The following is a 24,326-nucleotide window of genomic DNA, read 5'->3' as shown; positions in this document are numbered from 1 at the left end:
TCTTTTGTGTAGTCTTCCAAAGGCGCTATTTGCCTTGGCGAGTCTGTTGTCTATCTCTGTCGATCCTTGCATCTGATGAAATGGTGCAGCCGAGTTAGGTAAACTGCTTGACCATTTTGAGTTCTGTGTGCCCGATGGAGATGTTGGGGGGCTGGTAGTCATGGTGGGGAGCTGGCTGATGGAGGACCTCAGTTTTCTTCAGGCTGACTTCCAGGCCAAACATTTTGGCAGTTTCTGCAAAACAGGACGTCAAGCGCTGAAGAGCTGGCTCTGAATGGGCAACTAAAGCAGCATCATCTGCAAAGAGTAGTTCACGGACAAGTTGCTCTTGTGTCTTGGTGTGAGCTTGCAGGCACCTCAGATTGAAGAGACTGCCATCCGTGCGGTACCGGATGTAAGCAGCATCTTCATTGTTGAAGTCTTTCATGGCTTGTTTCAGCATCATGCTGAAGAAGATAGTAAAGAGGGTTGGTGTGAGGACGCAGCCTTGCTTCACGCAAATGTAGACAAATAACCTTGAAGAAAATCTGGAATGTGCACTTGAATCACATTTGAATTGTTTGGTTACAAATTTAAACTGTGAAGCACATGGACAAAGGGAAATAGTGTCTTGGTCCGAAACATTATGGAGGGCCCTGTATATTGGGTGAGGGGTAAGTGTAATATGCAACCAGGATAGTCAAAGTGTATGTAGTTCATCGGAAGCTGCATTTGTGCAGTGACTTTAAAGAAGATGAATAAACTATCCCAATTTCTTTCATTCTTTACACTTATAGCTCTTGTACAAAACAATGAGAAATACATAGGGAAGAATATTCCCTAATGCTGCACATTTTGAAGTCATTGAAATAATAATAAGATCAAATATATTTCTCTTTGCAGGTCTGGGCATTTCGCCAGAACTGAACACTGTGTTCTCCACAAGAACTAATCCAATGGGTTCCAGCACAAAGGGAGACTTGCACTCAAGCTCCTTACTTGGCTTTTCATCTCCATCCCCTGTGAAAGAGCAGACTCAATGTTGTGAGAAAACCTCTGTACTTGGCCAAATCCCGAGTGGAAGGCACTACTCAAAAGAGTCTGTTGGCCAGGTACCTCAACGTGTATATCAGCAACAGTGTTTGTGGAGGAAGAAATGTGGTCAACTTTTTAAAAAATGGTTGAATATTTAATTTTAATTTGGAGATACAGCACAATAACACACTCTTCTGGCCCATGAGCTCATGTAGCCCAAATGCACCCATGTGACCCTTTAACTTCTAACTCTGTTCAACCTTGGAATGTGGGTGGAAACTCATGCAGACACTAAGAAGAGCTTGCGTGCAATGCTGGATTTGAACCCAAGTTACTGTTACTGTAATAGCGTTGTGCTAACCGCTACTGCCCTTTAGATAATGGCTTTTTTGCCAGAACTGAGATGAACAACTTTTAAGATGCATGATTGGGCAGAGAAGGAGCTTGGTCAAAAATCAAGGTCTATCATTGGGTTGAGGGTAGAACGAAAGGAATGATATTCCAGCATGAATTTGATCTGGAGAGGGTGTAAATGGAAATAAATTCATTCCTGAAATTTCCAGAAGGAAAAGCTATAGTCCTGGAAATGTGGGAAACTAGACGAAGGTGTGGATCATCAGATGGTATTGAGTCTTTAAGGTTCCATGAATTCATGTTGCACTACTTCGAAGTTTTACAGCATATTTTTATCTCAGATATACAATTTGTGCTTTTGTTTGCTTATAAAACAAATGTCAGAATTCCCTGCATGGCCATGACTGGGTACCCCAACACCATTCCAACTCCTAAACATCTGTAGATGACCCCATTGTTTTTGGCTAGATCTTAGAATGACAAGACAGGATACACAAAGGAGATGCAGAGTCCAGTGGTTTGGTGTCAGAGGAGCAACCTCTCCTTCATTATTAAAGGTTAATAAACCAGGAAGAGGAGTTGAGCTCACTCACCTGTCTTCATCAATGATATTGAGGTTAAGATGGTGGACAGCTTCAAGTCCCAAGGTGTAAGTATCTCCAACTTGGACCAACTACCAAGGAGGCTCATTAACACCTCTACTTCCTCAGGAACCCAAGGAAATTTGGCATGACCTAGTCAGTCCTGAACTTCTCCAATTGCATCATAGAGTGGATCCTGTCAGGATGGAACACTGAGTGGTTAGACCAGGCGTGGCCAACTTTTTAATTTAGATATACAGCATGGTAACAGGCCATTTCAGCCCATGCGTCCATACTGCCCAATTAACCTACACCCCTGGTATATACTCGTGGACCGAAATGGCCTGTTACCGTGCTGTAGGTCTAAATTAAAAGGTTGGCTACCCCTGGGTTAGACATTTAGACATTCATGAGGTGTGGGCACAACTCTGCCCAAGATTGCAAGAAACTGCAGGGAATTGTGAATGCAGCTCAGCCCTTCATCCAAACCTCACTTCTCTTCACTGACTTCATCTACACTTTCCAATACCTTGTAAAAGCTGCCAACATACTAAATCCTACCCCATCTACACGCTATTGACATCCTCCCATCGGGAAGGCAATTCAAGAGTGTGAAATTAGATATCACCAGATTCAAGGACAGATTCTTTACTGCTGCTGTCAGACTCCTGAACCAACCTCATACCTCAACCTCTGTTCAAACTGATCACTCACTGTATCTCTACTCTCTCCATTGTTTTATTCTGCTCTATTTACACATAGTCTTGCTGGAAAGCACACAAAACAAACCTTTTCACTGTCCATCATTACTCTGGGCAATAAAAGTGAACTTGATACTGAGAGGGATTAAATTGCCAAGAGAAGTTGCACAGGCTTGTAATGCTATTGTCTATCTCTGCAATTTAACCTGTGGCCTTTGGAGAGATTTGTAGGAAATAGCCACCTCATTTTAATGCGTCCTTGATAAGAATCTTGCTATGTGGCGGATTGTTAGCATAAACCATTCTGACACTCGTCTTCATTGAGGTTCAAGATCACTTCTTTGCTCACATCATGTAGAACTTTGCATGTGCTAAATTTGCTATGACCTGATCTCCCATTGCAGTGATGTTCATAATGTCAAATATTTTTAAGCTAGAGCTGTTTCTTAGTCTTTGATTTTCTTCCGGGTGATTTTTTTTTAAATTTAGACATGCAGCACGGTAACAGGCCCGTTCCACCCAATTACTTACACCCCTGTACGTTTTTGAATGATGGGTGGAAACTGGAGCCCCCAGGGAAAACCCACACAGACACGGGAAGAAGGTACAAACTCAGGTCCAAATCACTGATGCTGTAACAGCGTTGAGCTAACCACTATGCTAACCATGTGTTGAAGTGCTTGCACAGGCTCTTTGGCCACTAATTATGTGTCCTGGATTCTCTACAGGGAATTATCGTGGGCACCCAGAACTCAAAAATGGTAGAGCAAAATGGTCAGATGGAAAAGAAATTGGATCAGGTAGATTCAACCATAAAAGCTTTCAAGAATGAATTTCGGGCAGTTTCACTTGCATTGATTGTTTCACTAGCCAAATGTAATGTAAACCTTGCAAAAGTGAAAGCGATTTCACTGATAATCATTAAAGACATTTCATTACCAATTTTGGAAACTCAGATAATTTAACATTTCATTATTTTTTTAAAGTATCATTCTGTGGAATTACACTTGAAAACACAAAAAATATTTTGATGTATCATTCTTATTTTTAACAATTAACTAGAAGTTAGTATGGTTTGGTAATGGCATCCATGCGAAATGTCTTGTAACCAGCAGTTTGGTGTGCTACTGAGGGAATGCTACTTTACACACCCAAACATTTTAGATGAAAGGTCAGCAGTTCATGTGTGTACAACATGATCTATAAAGCTGCTTTGTGGGCAATTCACAATTAGTCATTGAATGATCGAGTCCAGAACCCAAACCTTACTGCAAAGGAGATTCTCTCAGATTGTCTAGACACGATTTTTATGTATGTTTGAGAGGAGGACAATAATGTACGAGTATTGGTAGTGGACAAATGATTCCTTTAACCCTCTGTTATTCCTAGTTTTCTGTATATTAGCCAGACAGCAAGTCATTGATTTCTCATCTATACTTTCCTCCTCTTGTGCTCCTTTCTGTCTTCTATTTCTCTGTGTAATAAAACTACTAGCGTTCCTGTGTCATATGACTGTGGGCTCACTGGTACAATGTAAAAGCCAGCTCCGAGCTGGAAACTTTCTGCTGAATTTCTTCAGAATCATTTACTCCATCTTCTACACAATCCTACCAGCAGCCACCTTATCCACTTTTTGCAGCAATCATTCTCTCCAAGAGTCTGGTCCACTCTTCCTGCTGTAATCGCAGAAAATACAAAACTTGTCCCTACATTTCCCTTCTCAGCTCCATCACAAACAGACCTTCCCAGTGAGACACATTGCCCGGTCTAATCTACTGCATTCAGTGTACTTGAAGCAGTCTTCTCTGCATCCATGAGGCCAAAGCAGATTGGGTGACCCCCTTAGCAGAACACCCACACTTTGGTTGAGGGTTGAAGTGTAAACTTCATTTCAACTCTCCACAGATATATCTGTCCTCACCCTCACCTCTGACCAATATCCTATCATCTCTGAACCTTTCCCCAGCTTCATTTCCCCTTATTTACTTGATGTCACCCCTTCCTCGGTCTCGATTATGGGTCGTGATCTGTTGCAACATTGCCGGAACATTTCTACCCATGGCTGCTGCCTGACTTGCCGAGTCCCTCCAGTTCACAAAAATGCTAAAGAAACTCAGCAGGTCACACAGCTGTCGACATTTTGGGTCTTTAAGAGTGCTGACAATTAGGCAGATGCCCAAATAAAAAGTTGGGGATAGAGGCAAAGGAGAGGTGAATGCAGAGGGATTACCTCTTGCCTGTGGCAGATGACGGCGCCATTGTAGGCTGGATCTCAAATAACAATGAGGTGAAGTTTGACCATCATCTGTAAGTTGTCCTTAAAAATTGACATTCAGCTATTTTTCAAAAATCTGTTGGATTGAAAATGTCCAGAGGAAATGCCATTATTTATGAAAAGTGAGATAAATGAGATTTAGAGACCTTGTCAGTCTTGTGACCATTCTTCCCATCTGTATGGTCTCAGCACTTTTACAGTGCTGAGCTTAATGGAGAGGAGCATCTTGAATTTGGAAAGGATGGTTCCTTTATTGTCACATAATATTACATTTAGAATGTAGCATACATGAAATTCTTTGACTTTTGTCCATCATAAGGTGGGCAGAGTTGCCACTTTGTCCAGAGCCTCTCCCAGAAACCTACAGCATCCGGTGTTCATAAGCAGTCTCCCCTCCAAGTACTGACCAGGCCTGATCCTGAGATCAGACAATCCGATGCGTATTCAGGCGATACATGCTTTCCCAGTCATTTGAGGCAGGACCATAGATGCAGGCAGATTACATAGATTTCCGGAAGGCAGTCTGTGAGGGTCCATGGGTTGATAGTGGAGACCAGGGGTGTTCAGTTTTGCCACTTTGTATCCTATAATAGATGCAATGCAGTTTTGTATTTTTACTTCAACTTTTTAAGTTTTTTTTTGCAGATTATTAATTTCTTATTTATCTTCAAAGGTAAACACTTCCATTGCTGAGTCTGTGATCTTGGAGTCACCCTTAACTTCCTCCATGGTGAAAACACCTGAACTGTGGGAACATAAAGGAAGAGAATTTCAGTTCACCCAGGAATCCATTGAGAATAATTCTCCTATATCTGGTGAGCATTTCATTCTGAAAGGAGTATATTTAACCAGCTCAAATTATAAAGGAATACCAAAGAAACTGGAGTATAGATTTTTTTAAATAAGCAATGAAATAGTATTTTAAGCAAAAAGATTTAAATTCCATATACTCCTAAATGTAGCTTGTTTGTATTTAGTTTTTAGCAAGGAAACAGTTGATTTGCTCAAAAATATTGATAATTTTGTAATGACTACATTCTGAATGTTCCCTTGGTCCATATCCTGAGTGTTCAAATTAATACACACAGTTTCCCTGGTACTTGACACTGGTAACCAAGCCTGCCCAGTCCCTGTACAATCCTGTTTTGTATGTGTCACCACCATATGAGTTTGGTAAATTAGGATAAGTAGGTAGCATGTTTTTGCTAATATGGCTGCATCTGCAAGGCACTAAAACACCGAACATTATAGCCCAGGACAGGCCCTTCAGCCCTCAACATTGTGCTGACCCGTATATTCCTTTAAAAAAGTACAAAACACTCCCTACCCCATAACTCTTTTTCTTTCATCCATGTGCCTGTCTAAGAGTCTATTAAATGCCCTTAATGTTTCAGCCTCTACCATTGTCCCTGGCAAGGGATTCCAAGCACTCACAACTCTCTGCATCTGTAATTTTTTTTAAACTTCCCCTGACGTCTCCCTTAAACTTCCCTCCCTTCACTTTGTACACATGTCCTCTGGTGTTTGCTATTCTCCTCTGAGGAATAGGCCCTGGCTGTCCACCCTATCTATGCCATTCATAATCTTGTAGACCTCTATGTCTCCTTTCATCCTTCTATGCACAAAAGAGAAAAGTCCTAGCTCTGCTAACCTTTCCCTCATAAGACTTGTTTCCCAATCCAGGCCACATTCTGGTAAATCTTCTCTGCCCCCTCTCCACAGCTTCCACATCCTTCCTATAGTGAGGGTGAGAAATCCAGTCCTGCTACAGACACTGGAAATGGCTGTGGAGTACAAATTCTTGAAAGTAATTATTTTTGTGAATGGGTGGGTGTTTTCTTTGACTCTGACAGTAATGGCTAGAGATGGATACAGATACAGGGTGTTGAATAATTGAGACCTTCCAGATCAGGCCATCAAGAGGGCTTCTGCCAGAAATGGCAGTTCTGTGATTGGCCTGCCATTGCAGCACATTCTCAAAGAAGATGAGGTACCCAGGACTGAGATGAAGTGATGGGCCTTGTGGGTGCCTCTGCTTTCTGCACATCTGCACCCATCTGCTGGTTCCCTGTTTCCAGGTGGAATCTTGGATGCAGTCTCGCCTGATGGAGAAAGTTGACAAACATAGTTCCTATCTTTAGTCCCATTGTTTTCTCTGCAGCATTGGAGGCTGAGCAGAGTCCTGGTGGAAGTTGGAAATTATGAAAGGCATGTAGACTGTAAGAATATTTTTGCCAGGGTAGAATTGTTAAGCACTAAAGGTCAAATGTTCATGGTAAAAGTGGAACAGTTTAAATGAAATGTGTATGGCAAGTATTTTTAACTAAGAATGAGGTGGGTGCTTGGAAAGGGATACCAAGGAGAGTGGTGGAAGCAGATCTGACAGTGATTAAGAGGCTTTTAGATGGACATATATGCAGGGAATGGAGGGGTTTGGATTATGTGCAAGAAGGAGAGATTTATTTTTAATTTAGATTACAGCAACCTCCTTTGAAGAAGACCACAGAGCCCACCTCACTGACAAAAGACAAAGGAGGAAAAACCCAACATCCAACCCCAACCAACCAATTTTCCCTTGCAACCGCTGCAACCGTGTCTGCCTGTCCCGCATCAGACTTGTCAGCCACAAACGAGCCTGCAGCTGACGTGGACATTACCCCTCCATAAATCTTCGTCCATGAAGCCAAGCCAAAGAAGAAGAAAGGATATGTAAATGGAAGTGAGGGGGCTGGAGGGATATTGGCGGAGAGTGGAAGGATTGAGCTCGTGGATTTGTTCAAGTGAACCAGTGTGGACTCGAAAGGACGACATGGCCTGTTTCTGCTCTGTAAATGGTTATATGGTTATGAATATATGGTTATTCAGCACATGGTGGACCGAAGTGCTATACTGTTCCATATCTCAACCTAAAGAGGGGAAATAATGAGAATGTTTGCATGCAAATTGAAAGGCATTACAAAACAAAATCCGAGATGTAGCAAATGCAATTCCATGGCTTGGATAAGTGCCAGGTTTTCATTTCTTCAATTAATTCACCAGGTAGTTCCTAAAAATTGTATGAAGAATAATCAGATAATCCAAATTCCCAGAGTTAAACACAATATAATCCCTACACCCATCCTAACCAAGCATAAACTGGATAAATTGCTCCAAGCAACAGCAAAAGCACGCAAGAAGAAATGAATGCATTGTCCATCTCGGATTTCTGGGGAACTCTCAGCCTTGTTGCAGAGAAAGGCGGATGGTATTTAAAATTGTTTTTCCACATTCATTTTCTTTTGGGTTTATTCAAAGAAAAAGTATTTGAACGGTTATTGTTTGTCTTGTCTGGGAGTCTGTGTGTTTCTTTTAGGTCCAGGAAGGACATTTGTGGTGGGTCTAATGCGCAGGTCAGGGAGGGGAAGTTTAACTATTGAAAGTACAGAAAGAACTTTTGAAAATTAACCTTTTTTTCTGCATGGGTTTGGTCCTTCATTCAAGCCAATAGCTGTAATAAAAATAAAAATTTGGAGAATCAGATATTCTAAATGTCACTTTGTAAGATTTGAGGTGTAGGAAAGATTACCATATATTTGAATCTTGAAACTCTTAAAAATGGTGGTTCAACTTATACACCAGATATACATTTGAGACCTTAAATTTAACTCAAAAATCCACTCGACCCCAACAAGTCAAGCCTTAAAAAACTACAACAAATTTTCATGTTACCAGCATATTAGAACAATTTTTTTTGAAAAAAAAACATTTAGAATCCTTCAAAATCACTAACACTTTCATGGTATAAAGCAAAGATTACGGAAAGCTCATCTACAGTCTCACTGTTTAAACAGTCATCATAAGGGTCCCAGTCTGTATCTGATGAGGCGGCTTCAGCTTCACCGTCAGTGTCCCACAATAAATCATTCTGTACCATCAATTGCACTAGAGATACCTCACTTTTTAAGTGATTTTATTACAGTCTCTGCTTTCACTTTATCCCATGCTTTGAGCACAAAGTCACACAGCACATCAGGTGATGCAGCATGCCTTTAGTGAACAATTTTCAACACTCATTATCCATGTATTCCATTCCTGTTCAAGCAGACATTGAGAGGTTGCAATAGAGACATCAAACCACCCTGGATAACCACCATGTAAGAATTATTTACTGCTAATCTATTTTTAGTGTTTTCATTTAAGTGGCTATAAAAAATATCCCAGACCAGTAAACTCCATTCCTTAAGTAAGCCGCCTGGCCGCCTGTTCCACACGTTGTCTACCTTTACACCATTTTCATACCAGATTTTCTCTGTTCATGAAACCAGCCTAGTGTAGCTTCAAAATCTTGACTGCGTTCAGGGTACGACTTTGACCATGCAGCAATCTTGCCTCTGTTCACGTATCCCTGCTCCTGTGTGATTTTTTTTCCCACTCTGGCTAAGTGATTCCTCTTCTCATCGAGCATTGCCTCTTTCTTTCTCCAATCTCTTACTAACATATATATATAGGATTTTCTTGCAGTGGCACAGTTGTGGATTTCTTGGCCATTTCTAATCCTTTTAATTTAAAACTCTCCTCAGACTTTTGTTGTTTTACTGGAGCCTCCATGATAACAACCACCAATGCCCAACAGCTCAGTCATCGCAAATTTTGGAGGTCGACTTATACGCCCGATATATGATAAAACCATGAAAATTAGGCTGAAAATGTGCTCCCGACTTACCTGCCTGTCAACTTGTACACCGAAATATACGGTATTTGCACAAAGGCCATTTCTAATTTGGAATAATAAGCTGCATTCCACTTTATTATAATTTGATATTTTATATTATTTGTAAAATTATTCGCATCCAAATATTAAGAATTATTCCTATAGCTATTGAATGTTATTTACTCAAATATTTAGGAGCTGTTCAATACGTGTTTGAATTTGCATGAAATGTTCATCAAATCACCTGAAGCTATGTAAAGATTGAGGATACTTTCAAAGGAAATATTTTTTAAATTTTATTTGTAAATTTAGAACCACAAAAAAGAATACGATATAAAAATAATACATATCAATTCAAATACATGTGGCATATAAAAAGAAATTAGAAAAAGAAGGGGCCAAGAGACCCTCAACAGGGGAGCCTATTACTTTAAAATTTCTTACATTATACTGAGAGTTTAAAGAGAAGATGAAGCTCTGACATTCCCTTAAATGTTTACACCCATATCTTCCAAAATATATAGTATTTCTCAGAAAATTTAAGAAATTTTCCTAAGTGGTATATAACTCCGAACTTCTTCATCCCATCTTTCTACACCCAAATCTGTACCAGACTTCCAAGTTATGGCAATACATTTTCTTGCCATTGCTAAAGCAATTTGAACCAACTCCTTTTGATACATATTCAATTTCCACTTGGGTTCAACACCCTTAACATCACTCAATAAAAATAGCTTTGGATCCTATGGGAATTTAATCCCCATTATTTGTTCCAATAAATTACCTATTCCTAACCAAAAACCTTTAGGACATTGCCAAGTAGATTGTTAAAGGAAATATTAAAGTAAATGAAAAAACAAAAAATTGCAGGAGTGGGGAAAAAATTGTGAAAATCCTCCTAACCTGCTGAAAGAAAGAATACGGTCCCTTCCAAAACCAAACTAACAGTCCTTGCTTCATTCATGACGTGTTAATGTTTGAGAGTATCCCATGCGGATGGAGGAATATTCCTGCAAAAGTAAGTTGGCTGTTTTCCTAGATTAAATATTACATAAGAGGACTTGAAAAGCCTTGGATGTGAATAGCAATTCCATGACATGTGGACACCGCAAAGCATCCTATTTGTTTGCAGGGTTTTAGTTGTAATTTTGAAAATGCAGCACCAAATGTGCAAACTCCTTGACAACCCTAGTGGCAAAGTGTTAATGACTTTAGAACTGGCCAGTCTTGGGTGAAGAATAAATATTGGCCCGGACACACAAGTTCCATGGGTAGCTCAGAATAGTGCCTTGAGGTCTTCAATATCTCTCTGGGAGAGAATGATGCCTTAATTTAGTGGGTCATCTTCAAGACTGAGATTTCAAAATTCTTTCAGGACCTTCATTTTAAATTTAGAGATACAGCACAGAAAGAGGAATCCAGCCCACGAGCCCATGCCACCCAAATACAGCCATGTTATCAATTACCTACTTATCTCGTACATCTTTGGAATGTGGGAGAAACAGGAGCCCCCGGAAGAAACCTAAGTGGAAAATGTACAAACTCCTTGATTCAACAGCAGATTCAAATCTCAGTTGCTAGCATTATAATAGTGTTGTGCTAAACATGGAACTGGGCCCTTGAGACCTGCTGACCCTTTAATACACTGATCCTAAAGTAATCCCCACATTCCCATTAATACCCCCAGATTCAACTCATGGCACATATCAGGGCAATTTATAGCAGCTATTCAACATACCAGCCCACACATCTCTGGTACATGGAACACCCGGAAGAAACCCACACAGACACAGAGAACTTGCAACTAGAACCTGGGACTCTGGTACTGTGATGCACCAGCTTGATTAACTATGCTACTGCGTCTTTGTACTGTGCTAATAATTAGGTAAGATTTTTGTACTCCACTCTCATGAGCAAAATTTTCAACACAACTTTGTGGCTGAGGGCAGAGGGGAGCCAAATGGAATGGTGGTTGAAATGAGGGAATTGTCATTGGTTGAAATGAGGGAATTGTCATTTGGAAAGGAAACATTTGTCACATTGCAAATTATCGGGAATGGAATGGTCAGTGAGTTCAGTCTAACTGGCTTGGGTCACAATAAGAAGGTATTATGTATATCAAAACTGAGGATAGGATTTAGAAAACATCCCTGCACTATTTTTCAAGGCTAGGGCGCGTCCAAAACGTACAAACGAGAAAGGCCCCCTCTCTCTTACATTTATCGCAACAGGAATTTACATCTGGGTAAATACAAGATAATTTAGCTTTCAGAGGCCCTATGCACAACTTCAAATTGCAACAATCAATCACAGGCACAGAAGGATGTGGAGTTAACCAATTTAAGGATTAAATCCCAAAGCTCATCAGACAAGGAAAGGCTTAAATCCTGTTTCCATGCAGATTTAATTTTATCAAAAGGGGCAGTCCTTAAACCTGCCATCTTGTCATAAGTAAAAGATATTAAACCTTTAAGAGTGGGTTGTAAATTAAAATTCAGGTATACCTGGAAGGTGTACAATCTATTCTCCCTCTTGCCATGTGGGAAGAGGTAATGAAGCACTTGGATCCTCACGACTAGATTACGAGACAGCTTTTACCCCCAAGCCATGAAGCTCCTGAACTCTGAGGACACAGGGCTAGCATATGTAACATGATATTTATATGTGATATGTTATTTACTTAAAAAAAAGTTTGAGGTGATTTATCCATGTAAATAATCAGCTTCACGGTCTGGAGAAACACTATCTTGTTTTTCACTGTAGGGTAAGGTTTATGGTATGAATGCCAAATAAATGGGACTTGAAAGGTTGTGAACCAAAGCCTTCTGCAGTCCCTCTGGGACTCAATGTAAAGATTTAAATTCAGTAGTGTGATCATTTAGTGATAGATTTCAAGGTCAGGAGGGTGGGTAACTTGGGGAAGAACCTCCATGTGTGTTCATTCCTCTGTGCCCACTATTCTTGTTGACAGTAGACTGATTGGGAAGAATTAGCCAGATTGGATTTCCTTGGTGGAGTGAAATAACAGGCCAATTTTCCACATTGCTGGATCAGTGCCAGTACATACCCACTAGATAGTTAGCTTCAGTTGCAGCTAATTTTCGAACAAATCCAGCATGTTACCTGGTCCAATGCTGTTAACTGTCTCCACTGCTCTTGGTTGCTGCTTGATATCTTGTGGAATGAATTGAATTGGTTGAAGATTGGCTTCTGTGCCACAAAGGATCTTGGGATGCAGCCAAGATACACGATCCACTCAACCCTTCTGGCTGAATATGCATGTGTATGTTCAACCTTGTCTGCACTGAGAAAGGGGCCGTTCTTGACAACCACCATGACTTATTATTGGATGACTTCAGCCAGTTGTACTCTGTTTTTGTGCAGTTATCAGCTTAATTTCAGGCATGTTTGGACCTACTCTTCAAGCCTTTCAAGACTCGCTGTTATTCTGTGGCTTGATTCTAATGAAAGAGTAATACATTTGTCGACCTTTGATGCTACAGAATTTGTGGGAAGAACTTGCAGAGATACTTGAATCTTTGGCCTCGAGGGAAGTGTGTGACAGAGTATATAGATATGTTTTGGGGAGATAATTTGGGAAAGGTTTGTTAGAGTAGGTTACATATAAACACTTTAAAACATCTTATTTGAAATACTGGAGCTCTGCTCCATGCTAGACATATCGGGGCCACAGCCTTTGCAAGAGCTTTAGAGAGTGCCCGAGAGACTTCACTAATGGATTGTTATTTACAAAAAGGCAACAGATGAAAGAACTTGTAGGAGCCGCCTTCTGTCTGGAGTGGAGCTTGCTGTTCTAATAGGGTCATGTGGTTTGCAAGCAGAGAGTCAAACAGGCTTTCTCAGAGAGAGTCAAACAGGCTTTCTCTCAGAGAGAGTCAAACAGGCTTTCTCTCAGAGAGAGTCAAACAGGCTTTCTCTCAGAGAGAGAGAGAGAGATACACAGAGATCAGTTCTAGTGTTACAATCAGCAACAGCAGCTGGGACTGGAACAGGACAACCTGGCAAGCTTGTGGAAAACCCCATTTGGAAGACGGGTTCTTATTTCAGCCTGGTCAAAGCCCTTGTGGTTCATGCAAGAGGAGAGGACTGGCTGTCTAATGTTTCACTTGGAATAAGAGAAACAAGAAGGCACTCTGTGCTGACCTGAAAGAAAGAGGTCATCATCTGGAGAACCCTGATGGGGCATTTCTTCAGCAAGACACTGAAGTGGCTGATTAAAAAGGATCAGTTATGGATGTCCATCGTAAAACAAGTCTCTCTCTGAAAACCGACAAGAACCTTCCTGAGTGGTTACCATTTACCTTTCAAGCACCAAAGCCTGGTGAACTTTATACATGTTCAATTCTGTGCTCAGTATAAGAATTGCCTGCAACAAGTGAACTTGGAGGAATGAGAAGTGAGATTGAATTTGCGTGCACATTATACACACATGTGCTTAGAATTAGAAGGGGGTTAAGTAAGTCAATCGTGATAAGTTAAAGTGAGATTCTGTTTTCATGTTTAAAGATAATTAAAAGCAAATTTTGTTTAAGTAACCATTTGTCTTGGCAAATATCTATTCCTGCTGGGTTTATGGGTCCTTTAGGCTCGTAACGTGCCTAAAGACTGGAGGTGGCTATCGTTGCATTGTTATTGAAGGGGCAACAAGGACAAACCAGGCATCTACAGACCAGTGAGGGAGCTTGATGTCAATATCAGGAAAATTGCTTGAGGAGATTCTGAGGGACAAGATCTCCCAACATTTGGATTAGCGGGGTCTGATTTGAGAGAGCACGGCCTCTGGCGGGGACTGATTTCAGACACCATGGCCTTTGTGTGGGGGAAATTGTCATGAATCTGATGAGAGTATTTTGAAGAGGTGACAAAGGATTGATAAGGGTAGGCCAGTGGTCATTGCCTCTCTGTGGACTCCAGCAAGGCGCTTGATAAAGCCATGTGCATTTCATTCTCGTCTAAAAGGCTGGATCCCATAGGGTCCACAGTGAGCTGGCCAATTGGATTGAAAACTGGCTTTGTGGAGTGTCAGAGAGCAGTAGTGGAGGGTCACTGTTTGGATTGGAGGCCTGTGACAAGAGGGGTGCTCCAGGAGTCTCCTGAGTCCGTGGTTTGAATCCAGTGGTAACAATTTGGATGAAAATGTAGTTAATATAATTGGTAAATTTGCAGATGACACCAAAATTGGTGGTGTGGACAGTGTGGAAAGATATCTAAGTTTACAACATGATTCAGATGGGAGAGAGATGATTTTACCTGTATTGACGGAATTCGAGTCTTTGATTTCTTCTATACCAAAAAAGGGTTATATTTCTGTTATGTACCAAGTATTACAAGTCAATATGGATAAGCCGGAATGGGAGAAATCTAAGCTTAAAATGGGAAAATTATTTAGCATTTTTTGTTTTTCCTGAAGATTATTGGGCAGATACGTGTCATGATAGTGTTACTAAATTGACGAATGTGCGGGATGGAATGGTTAATTATAACTTTCTACATCAGTTGTATTTAACCCCAGAGAAATTGAAAAATTATGGTTTTAGTCATTCGGACTCTTGTTTTAGATGTGTATGTACTGGTACTTTTTTACATGCTGTTTGGTCTTATGTTCGTGTATAACCATTTTGGCAAGAAATTAGGTTAATTTTGGTAAAATTATATGACATTAAGTTACCACTAGATCCATCTTTTTTTAATGGGTTATATGATTCCTCTAAAGGGATTACGGTTGGATAAATTTTAAATTGCATTTGTACGTTTAGCATTGTCTGTAGCTCGAAAATGTGTAGCAAGTACATGGAAAGATAACATAGTGATTAATATAATGCGATGGCATAATGAATTGAAAACATGTATTGTTATGGAAAAAATTACATATAATCTGCATGACTATTCTTTTTTTGTTAATAAGTGGTTATCATATTTGGAATATATGCATTTAGATGTATTTTGATTTATTATATATTCTTAGTTTCTGTTTATATATTTTTGGCTCTCCTTAAGAGAGCTGGCTGATAGGGTGGGTGGGGACTCATTTTTATAACCATATAACCATTTACGGAGCGGAAACAGGCCATGCTGGCCTTTCGAGTCCGCACCGGTTCACTGATTTTGTGTGTCCTCTTCAGGCAATGGTCCCGGTAGATCTTCATTCAATAACGATGGGCGAATTCAATGCAGGTGGAATCAGTCTTTGTGCAGATGTTATCTGGTGTTTGCCACTCCTGCCCTGGGAAAAGCCTGCTGGCTGTCTTGCTGATCTATCCCTCTCACAATCTTGTAGACCTCTATTGTCACCTCTCATCCTTCTTCTCTCCAAAGAGAAAAGCCCTAGCTCTGCTAACCTTGCCTCACAAGACACATTTTGCAATTCCAGGCATTTTTTTAAAAAAATTCTTTTTTTTTATATATATACACTTATATAAAATTGTCTATGGAATGTTTGCTGTATTATTACTAAAATAAAGTTTTTTAAAATATGATTCAGATGGGCCGAGGAACTGCAAATGGAATTTAGTTCTTGACAAGTGTGAGGCATTGAACTTTGATAAGTTAAACCAGGGTGGGACTTGCACAGTAAATGGCAAGGCTCTCGAATGTGTTATAGAACAGAGACGTCGAGGTACAGGTGCATAATTCTTTGAAACTGGTGATTCAGATGGACAGGGTGGAGTGATGACAGAGTGGTAAGGAGGCATTTGGCACGCTTGCCTTCATGATGTGGGGTACTAAGTAGAAAACATTGGATTTCATTTGGAGAACTGTGTGCAGTTCTGGTCACCCAGCTATGGGAAGGCTATCAATGGATGCAGAGGAGATTCACCAGGATGTTGTTGGGACTGGAGGGGTTGAGTTATACAGAGATTGGATAGACTGGGTCTTTATTCCCTTGAGTGTAGGGTTTTTTTTAAATTTTATTTAATAATTTCAAATTACAAAAAAAATCAAATACATATATTAAAAAACTATAAACCACACCCCCTCCCCCTTACTAAACACAAAAAACCCCAACCCCTCCCCCAGTGCCTTAAAAAAAAGGTATTGAATATTCCCCAAATGGTGTGCAAACTTACAACATTTACTTAATTTCTATAAACATATATTTCAAATATAGACCCCACATATCAATAAAAAAAATAATTATTTCTTACATTGTTATTTTTTCTAAATATAAACATGACTGCAATTCATTGTGCCATCTTCGCAAATTCAATTGTACATCATTTTGCCATGTAACAGCTCTACATTTTCTCGCAACCTAACCATAATCTTAAAAACTATGTACAGTTTAGTCATTCGTGACTCTACAAAGGAACATTGACATAACCCAATAACCACATCATTGGATCCAATCGAATATCCATTTTGAACAAATCTCTCAAAAACTTAATAACTCGTAAAAATACTTAATTTTCTTACACAACCAAACTGAATGTATAAAAGTACCCTTTTGCTCTCTACATCTAAAACACAAATCTGTTAAACTAAATCCGTATCTTTTCAATTTCTCAGGAGTTAAATATAATTGATGTAAAAAATTATAATTAACCATACAAAATCTCCCACTAATTAGCTTTGTAACACTATCAACACGCATTCTAGACCATTCTTCCCATGTCAGAATAATATTTAAATCTTCTTTCCATTTCTCTTTAACTTTATTAATATCTACTTTTTCCATTTTCTCCTTAACCTATACATATCTGAAATAAAACCATTTTCAACTTTATCTGCAATTAATAACTCAAATTTTGTTTGACCTGGTAAAATTAACTCCTTTCCATAATTCTTCTTTAAAAAGTCTCATAGCTGATAATAAATAGAGTTTGACTCAATACCATATCTCTCCCGTAACCTTTTAAACGAACAAAATCTCCCTACCTCAAAACAATCCATTACATTAACTATTCCTTTAATTTCCCAATCTTTCAAATAGGGATTATATAATGAAAATTGAATTAATTTACTCTGGTATAATGGTGTTCTTTAGAACCTTTATAACCTATACTTAAATTTCATTTATACCAAATATTCATTATATGTCATAAAACAGGTAATTTAAATTTTTGTAACAATAAAGGATTCCATTTATAAATAAAATGAGTGACATTATTTTCCAAAATCTGATTCATCTCTATCTTTGCCCACCTATCAAATAACCTATTAATAAACTTCAACTGCGCCGCCTCATAATAATTATAAAAACAAGGTAACTGCAAACCAACTAACTTGTAACGCCATGTCAATTTTTGTAAAGAAATCCTTGACAATTTACCTTTCCATAAAAATAGCCTAATAACTATTTATTTCCTTAAAAAATTTTTTTTTTGGAACTGCACATGGTATCGATTGAAAAAGATGTTGTACTCAAGGATATTTATTCATCTTTATACAATTCACTCTTACCCATTAAAGTCAATTGTAAAATCTTTCCACTTATCTAAATCCATTTTAATCTTAATTCATTAAAGATACAAAATTCAAATTATATAAATCCTGATAATCTTTATTTACAACTATTCCTAAATATTTAATTTTATTTGACCATCTGAATTTAGTAATTTGTCTACAATCCACATAGTCCTCCTCAGCTAGTTATAAAATTTCACTGTTCCCAATTAACTTTATATCCTGATAATTTACCATATCAATTCAATAAATTTTATAATGAATTTTTAGGATTAGTTAAATATACCAAAACATCATCTGCAAACAAACTAATCTTACATTCATTTTCTCTCACTTTAATTCCCCTCGTACTATAATCTTGCTGAACAGCTTGAGCTAAAGGTTCTATCACCAAAGCAAACAAAGCAGGAGAGAGGGGACAACCCTGTCTTGTAGAACAAGACAAATTAAAAGATTTTGAAATCTGACCGTTTGTCATTACCCATGCTGTAGGACCGGCATATAAAGGTTTAACCCACCTCTAAATAACGGACCAAAATTAAACTTTTCCAATACTTTAAACGAAAACTTCCACTCAACTCGTTCAAATGCTTTCTCAGCATCCAAAAATACAACCATTGCTTGATTACTTTGCTGTTTTGCAGCATTAATTAATGAAATAAATTTAACTATTATCTGCTGAATATCTACCTTTAACAAAACCTACTTGATCTATATGTACCAATTTATAATCAACAATTAACAATAATATTGGTCTATAAGAAGCCACTTTTAAGGGATCACTATCTTTTTTTGGTATAACTGTAATCAATGCTCTCGAGAAAGATTCTGGAAATACACCAGTTTCAGTTGCTTGTTTCAAAACATCTTTATATAATGGAAGTAACAAGTCATTAAATTCTTTTTAAAACTCTACAGTAAATCCATTCTCTCCAGATGATTTCCCATTAGGCGTCGATTACAAAACTTCAACTCTAAATCAGTAAATGAGGTATCTAAATTTTTCACATCTACCTCATTCAACAATGGCAAATTCAAACTAGAAAAAATTCAATTTGATCCATTTCTTGATTAGTCTCTGACGTATATAAATCTTTATAAAATGTTTAAAATTCCTCATTAATATCTTCTTGTTTATAAGTAATCTCTCCAATCTTCCTGATAGCATTAATTGTTCTTGATACTTGCTCAGTTTTAAGTTGCCACACCAGAACCTTATTGCTCTTTCTCCCAACTCATGATAACGTTTAGACCGCAAGATCATTTTTTCATACTTACGTTTGTAAACTATTATAACGTAATTTCAATTTAGATAATTGTATCTTATCATCCTCAGTACAATTTCTTTGTAATTTTTTCTCCAAGCTTTCAATTTCCTTTTCCAAATTTAAACTTTCTAATAAATACTGGTTTTTAATCTTTGCTGTATAACTAATGATTTGACCCCTCAAATATGATTTTAAAGCATCCACAAAGTAAATTTACTCTGTACTGAACTTTCATTTGTAAATAAAAAATAATTTGATCTCTTATATATTTAATAAAATCTGATCTCTTTAATAACATTTAATTGAACCTCCAACGATAAGCTGTCTCAATTACTTCAGTACCTAAACATTTAATTAATAGCAATGAATGATCTGACAATAATCTACTTTTATATTCTGCAAAATTAAATCTACCTTGCAGCTGCGCAGAAATCAAAAATAAATCTATTCTAGAAAAAGAATTATGCCGAGCTGAGTAAAAAGAATAATCTTTCTCAGTTGGATTTAACTTCCTCCAAATTTAAATTTTTGGAGATTTATCCAACAAAGGTTCCAAACAACAATTAAATTCCCCTCCTACCAATACATTCCTATTTGATTGATTCAAATTTTTAAAAAAAACATCTGAGATAAATGCCTCATTATCTTCATTTGGTGCATACACATTCATTAATGTCCAACTTTCAGAAAAAATCTTACAATTAACTATCAAAACTCTTCCGGCATTGGCAGAAAAAGAATTCAAAGTAAAAGATACTTTTTTATTTACCAATATTGCCACCCCTCTTAGCTTTGGAATTAAAAGAAGAAAAAAATTACATGTCCTACCCAATCCCTTTTCAACTTCAAATGTTCTTTTTCTGTCAAATGAGTTTCTTGCAAAAATGCAATGTCTACTTTTAATTTCTTAATATAATCTAAAACAAGTTTCCGTTTTATCGGATGATTTAACCCCTTAACATTAAAAGTTGCAAAATTTAAACTATTCATTACAACTTACACAATGGCACCCAAGCTTTTACAATTGGCTCTTTAAAAAAAAAACCCCTTAACCAATTGCAAAACAAAACCCTAACCCCCCGCCCAAAAAAAACTGCAAAGCAGTACCCCCCCCCCCCCCCCCATATTAACCAGGTGCAGTTAATACCAAAAGTGGCTGATGACTTCGAATTTAGCTGGGTCATCAACTTCTTCCCAGCCGGTGAACAAAAAAAACCCATCGGGTATTGGATACTTCTGGAAGTTCCTCTTGCAAATCCATCAATTGTTCATCTTCCAACTGCTTTTCACCTTTCCTGTTTCCAACTTTATTCAGAATCACCAACGGTTTCGAAGAGAAATCCAGTATCAACTTAGAATCTGGGAAAGAGTTAGCAAATGTAAATGCAGCCTGTGGATTTTCAAAAAATTGAGACTGATACTGCCCATAAAATATTTAAATTGCTGGATATCTAAAAGTAGACGTAACCTTTCTTCCATAAAACTGCTTTAGCAGCATTAAACTCCTTCCATCTCATTAACAACCGCCTGACTCAAATCTGCATGAAAAAAAATCTTTTCTATTCTGTACTATCATTGGACTATTCATATGAGCCTGTAAAACTGCAACATGTAAAATCATTTCACAATCCTGATACCTCAGACACCTCACCAAAACTGCTCAAGGTGGTTGACCTGGTAACGGTTTTTTCCTTAACGCACAATGAGCCCTCTCTATTTCCAAACCTTCTGGAAAATATTCTGGACCAAATATTTCGACAATCCAATCTTTAAAAAAATTTCATAGGATTTGTTCCTTCAAAACCCTCTGGTAACCCCACTATTTTTATATTATTCCACCGACTTTGATTTTCTAATGAATCCATCTTCTGTAAAAAAACTCATCCAGCCACGGCTCCTTCAACTTGATCCACTCTGTCTTCTACATTCTTAATTTTGTTTTCAACCATATCCACTGCAGTCAGACACTTGTTGACATCCACCTTCATTGAAGCAATCTCCCCAGACGTGTCAGTAAATTTGAATCTAATATTAGTAAGCTGTTGGTCAACATTTTGAAAACTAGTGAACACATAATCCATCAAACTCTCATTCTGCTTAGTTATTGTTTCTAACATTATCGTCACACCAGAAGCAAGCATTGGGCTTATTGTGCTAGGAAATTTTTAGGGTGAAGGAAGTTTTAAAGCTGTAGGAGTACCTTCTACTTTAGCTGCAGCCAATACAAATTGATTATCTTCCTCTTCCAGATAGTCTTCCAGCTCCTCTTCCATCTCCTCCTATACTAAATTAACTTCTTTAGACAGGCTGCAGGTCTGCCTTCCACTCAAAGACGAGCTGAATTCCTCAGCCTGACATTGAGCAGCATCCCATGCAGCCCTCGCTTGCTTGAGGCTCTCGCGCATGCGTACCGCTGTGCGAGTCCCGGCAACGATAGCATAGCGTGAATAGGCCGCCCCTGACACGTCCCCTGCGTGCTGCACTAAAGACGCTGCCACCAGCAATGCGTTGCGTCCTCTGCGATCCGCACATGGAGGGCGCCGCTGCTGCAGTCAATCTTGCTGATGAAGGTCGTTGGATCTTCAGCTCCATCTGCAATTGATGTCTAGGCTCCAGATTTTTGGTTGGCCCAAGTTTTTCAGATTCTTCCAACTCTTTAAAATGCAGATTTTTTGATTGATGACCTTTGCTTCTTTTAAACAGTTTTCTTCTCGTATCACAATGTTCTCATAAAATTTTCAAATCTTTATCAGGTCATTAAATTCTGGTTTAAAACTTTCCAGCTGAGGAGAATGAGTTCCCACATCTTCAGCCTACGCCATCTTGCCCCCCCCCCCCCCCCCCCCACCGAGTGTAGGGTTAAAGTGCATTGTTGTAGAGGTATATAAAATCATGAAGGCTGTTACTGAGGTGAATGCTCAGTCTTTTTCGTGGAATAGATGATTCTAGAACTAGAGGACAGAGGTGTAAGGTGTGAAGGGAGAGATTTAAGAGTGACCTGAGGGGCAACTTTTCCGCAGAGGGTGGTCAGGATCTCGAAACCTCTAACGAGATGGTTGATTATCAAAAAATGATAGAATTCTTTATGGTGTGGAAGAGATGTGAATAGTCAAAAATAGAATATTAAACTTAAAGTTTGTTAGAATGTAAGAGAGTTAAATTGACTAAAAGTGGCATTTTCACTCTCTTCTTCAATATTGAAGAAATTTGAATCAACCAAGTTTGAAATTTTTCAAGAGGAAGCGAGCAAACTTGTTTTACTGATATTAATGGAATATCAGCCAGTGGAATCGCAATTGTGTTCTGTCTGCTGGAGTTGTAATATTCTCTTACCTGCTGTTAGTGTTTATACCTGTGCTCCATTCAGATCAGTGGTGATGAATGTGTTCATTTTACAGCTGCAAAGTTGACTCCTGCTCCAGGAATTCCTAATATATCTGAAAAATTGATGGATGCATTTGGAAGTGAGGGAATTGGGCAGCATTTAACATCCGCTCAAGTTCAATTAATTAAGACCATGATACAAGAAACCCTGGAGGATTACAAGTAAGAAATATTTGTGCTTAAAATCTTCCTTTTAAATTAAAGATATAATGTAAGCCTTAAGCATGCAATACAAAGACAAGTTTATTGTGTTGACAATAAGCATTCTACTTTAAAGTTGATGACTAATTCTCCATTTTTTGTGCCAATTTACACTGTGATGGTCTCTGCATTTATTTGCCAAGTTCTGATACTGAAATTCTAAACTTTCTCCAATTATCCCAGAGATGTATGGCATCGAGACATCGTAAACTTGCAACTGGAGATGATCAAACAATTCCAAATCCAACAGGTAATTTAAATGTTTAACTTCCTGGGTTTGATATAGTTGCTTCTTGAGTGGATTGGTTTACCTACAGTGTCAACCAGTGACAATTGGGTGTGACTGCAGAGGTCTGAAATTCTGATACAGAAATATTTGAGGAATAAAGGGATAGGGACCACATACATACAAGCAGCAGAGTTTTCATTTGACTTGGACATCCTATTGATGCAGATTTGGGGGCTGAAGAGCCTTTTCCTGTATTGTTTTAATTATTTAATGTTATACAAAGATGAATTAATACAAAATTAATTCAGTAGCCTGAAAAAGAGGACTTCAAGCTAGACCATTTTGCTCTGCTCAGGACTATCTGAACTTTGTCTTGTATCGCTTTGCTGCATGTTCTCAAAACTTTGATTCCTCCATACGTCTTGACAATAATTATATTCAATTCACTGGACAATTTTTTTCAAAAGGGACTACGATAGACAACTTCAACGTGAACACAAGATAATTTCAGATTTGCTGTATCACATAGGAAGATGGAGAAACTTTCAATTAACATGAATTGAATTTAGCATGTTTAATCTCAGAATGATGCTGGTACTCGTGTCAATATCCAATGGAATCAGGCCAATGGAATCCAGCCCTGATACTGCCAATGACAGATCTTTCCAGGCTGTCACAGTGGTCACGATGTTCCTGGTGAAACTTTTCACCATGTTTGTCACTGACTGCACCAAGATCAGCGGGGAATAAGTCCAAGTGCGGAGGCAGAAAATGTATTTTCAATGACCTGCTGCACTTCATGGTTTTGTTGCTTGAAAAAGTTGTCAAAAACAGGTTATATTTAAAAACTGGTACATGTTAGGGAAATCTTAAGGTAATTTTCGTGACCTGCAGCCTAAAATCCATAAAATACACCTGAAAGTGTTCAGGAAGAAAGATTTTTGTGATCCAGTGTTATTTAGCATGGATTACTGTTGGAATGACAGAGATGTACTGTAAATAGCACAGAAGGCGACCAGGGGTCTGTCTGGTGAAAAGAAATTGACTGCAGATCTGGAAGTCTGAGATTTAAAAACAATGCTAGAAATGAGCAGATCGGGCGGCATCCGTGGGATGCCATGGATTTGTGGGTCCTGTTACGAACCCAGAGAACCCATAAACCTCGCAGCAATAGATAATCACCAAGGCAAAGGGTTACTTAAAAG

General features: G+C 38.5%; 1 protein-coding gene across 7 annotated transcripts in view; it reads left to right on the top strand.

Annotated features, from left to right (window-relative positions):
* nedd1 (NEDD1 gamma-tubulin ring complex targeting factor) overlaps window positions 1-24,326 on the top strand; it is a 93,272-nt gene that overhangs the window by 65,573 nt on the left and 3,373 nt on the right. For 3 of the 7 annotated variants that reach the window (XM_069909680.1, XM_069909682.1, XM_069909681.1), the window contains 5 exons: window positions 883-1,091; window positions 3,379-3,450; window positions 5,599-5,740; window positions 22,706-22,853; window positions 23,076-23,142. In XM_069909680.1, the coding sequence (XP_069765781.1) occupies window positions 883-1,091; window positions 3,379-3,450; window positions 5,599-5,740; window positions 22,706-22,853; window positions 23,076-23,142 (638 nt within the window). Of the gene's footprint in view, window positions 1-882; window positions 1,092-3,378; window positions 3,451-5,598; window positions 5,741-7,399; window positions 8,395-9,484; window positions 9,659-11,302; window positions 11,602-22,705; window positions 22,854-23,075; window positions 23,143-24,326 lie in introns of those variants that run through there. The other 4 variants (XR_011348282.1, XR_011348284.1, XM_069909683.1 and 1 more) reach the window with 4 other exon arrangements.

This window comes from Narcine bancroftii, chromosome 13 (assembly GCF_036971445.1).
Source record: "Narcine bancroftii isolate sNarBan1 chromosome 13, sNarBan1.hap1, whole genome shotgun sequence".
Classification (NCBI taxonomy): Eukaryota; Metazoa; Chordata; class Chondrichthyes; order Torpediniformes; family Narcinidae; genus Narcine; species Narcine bancroftii.
This window is presented reverse-complemented; position numbering and strand designations above follow the sequence as displayed.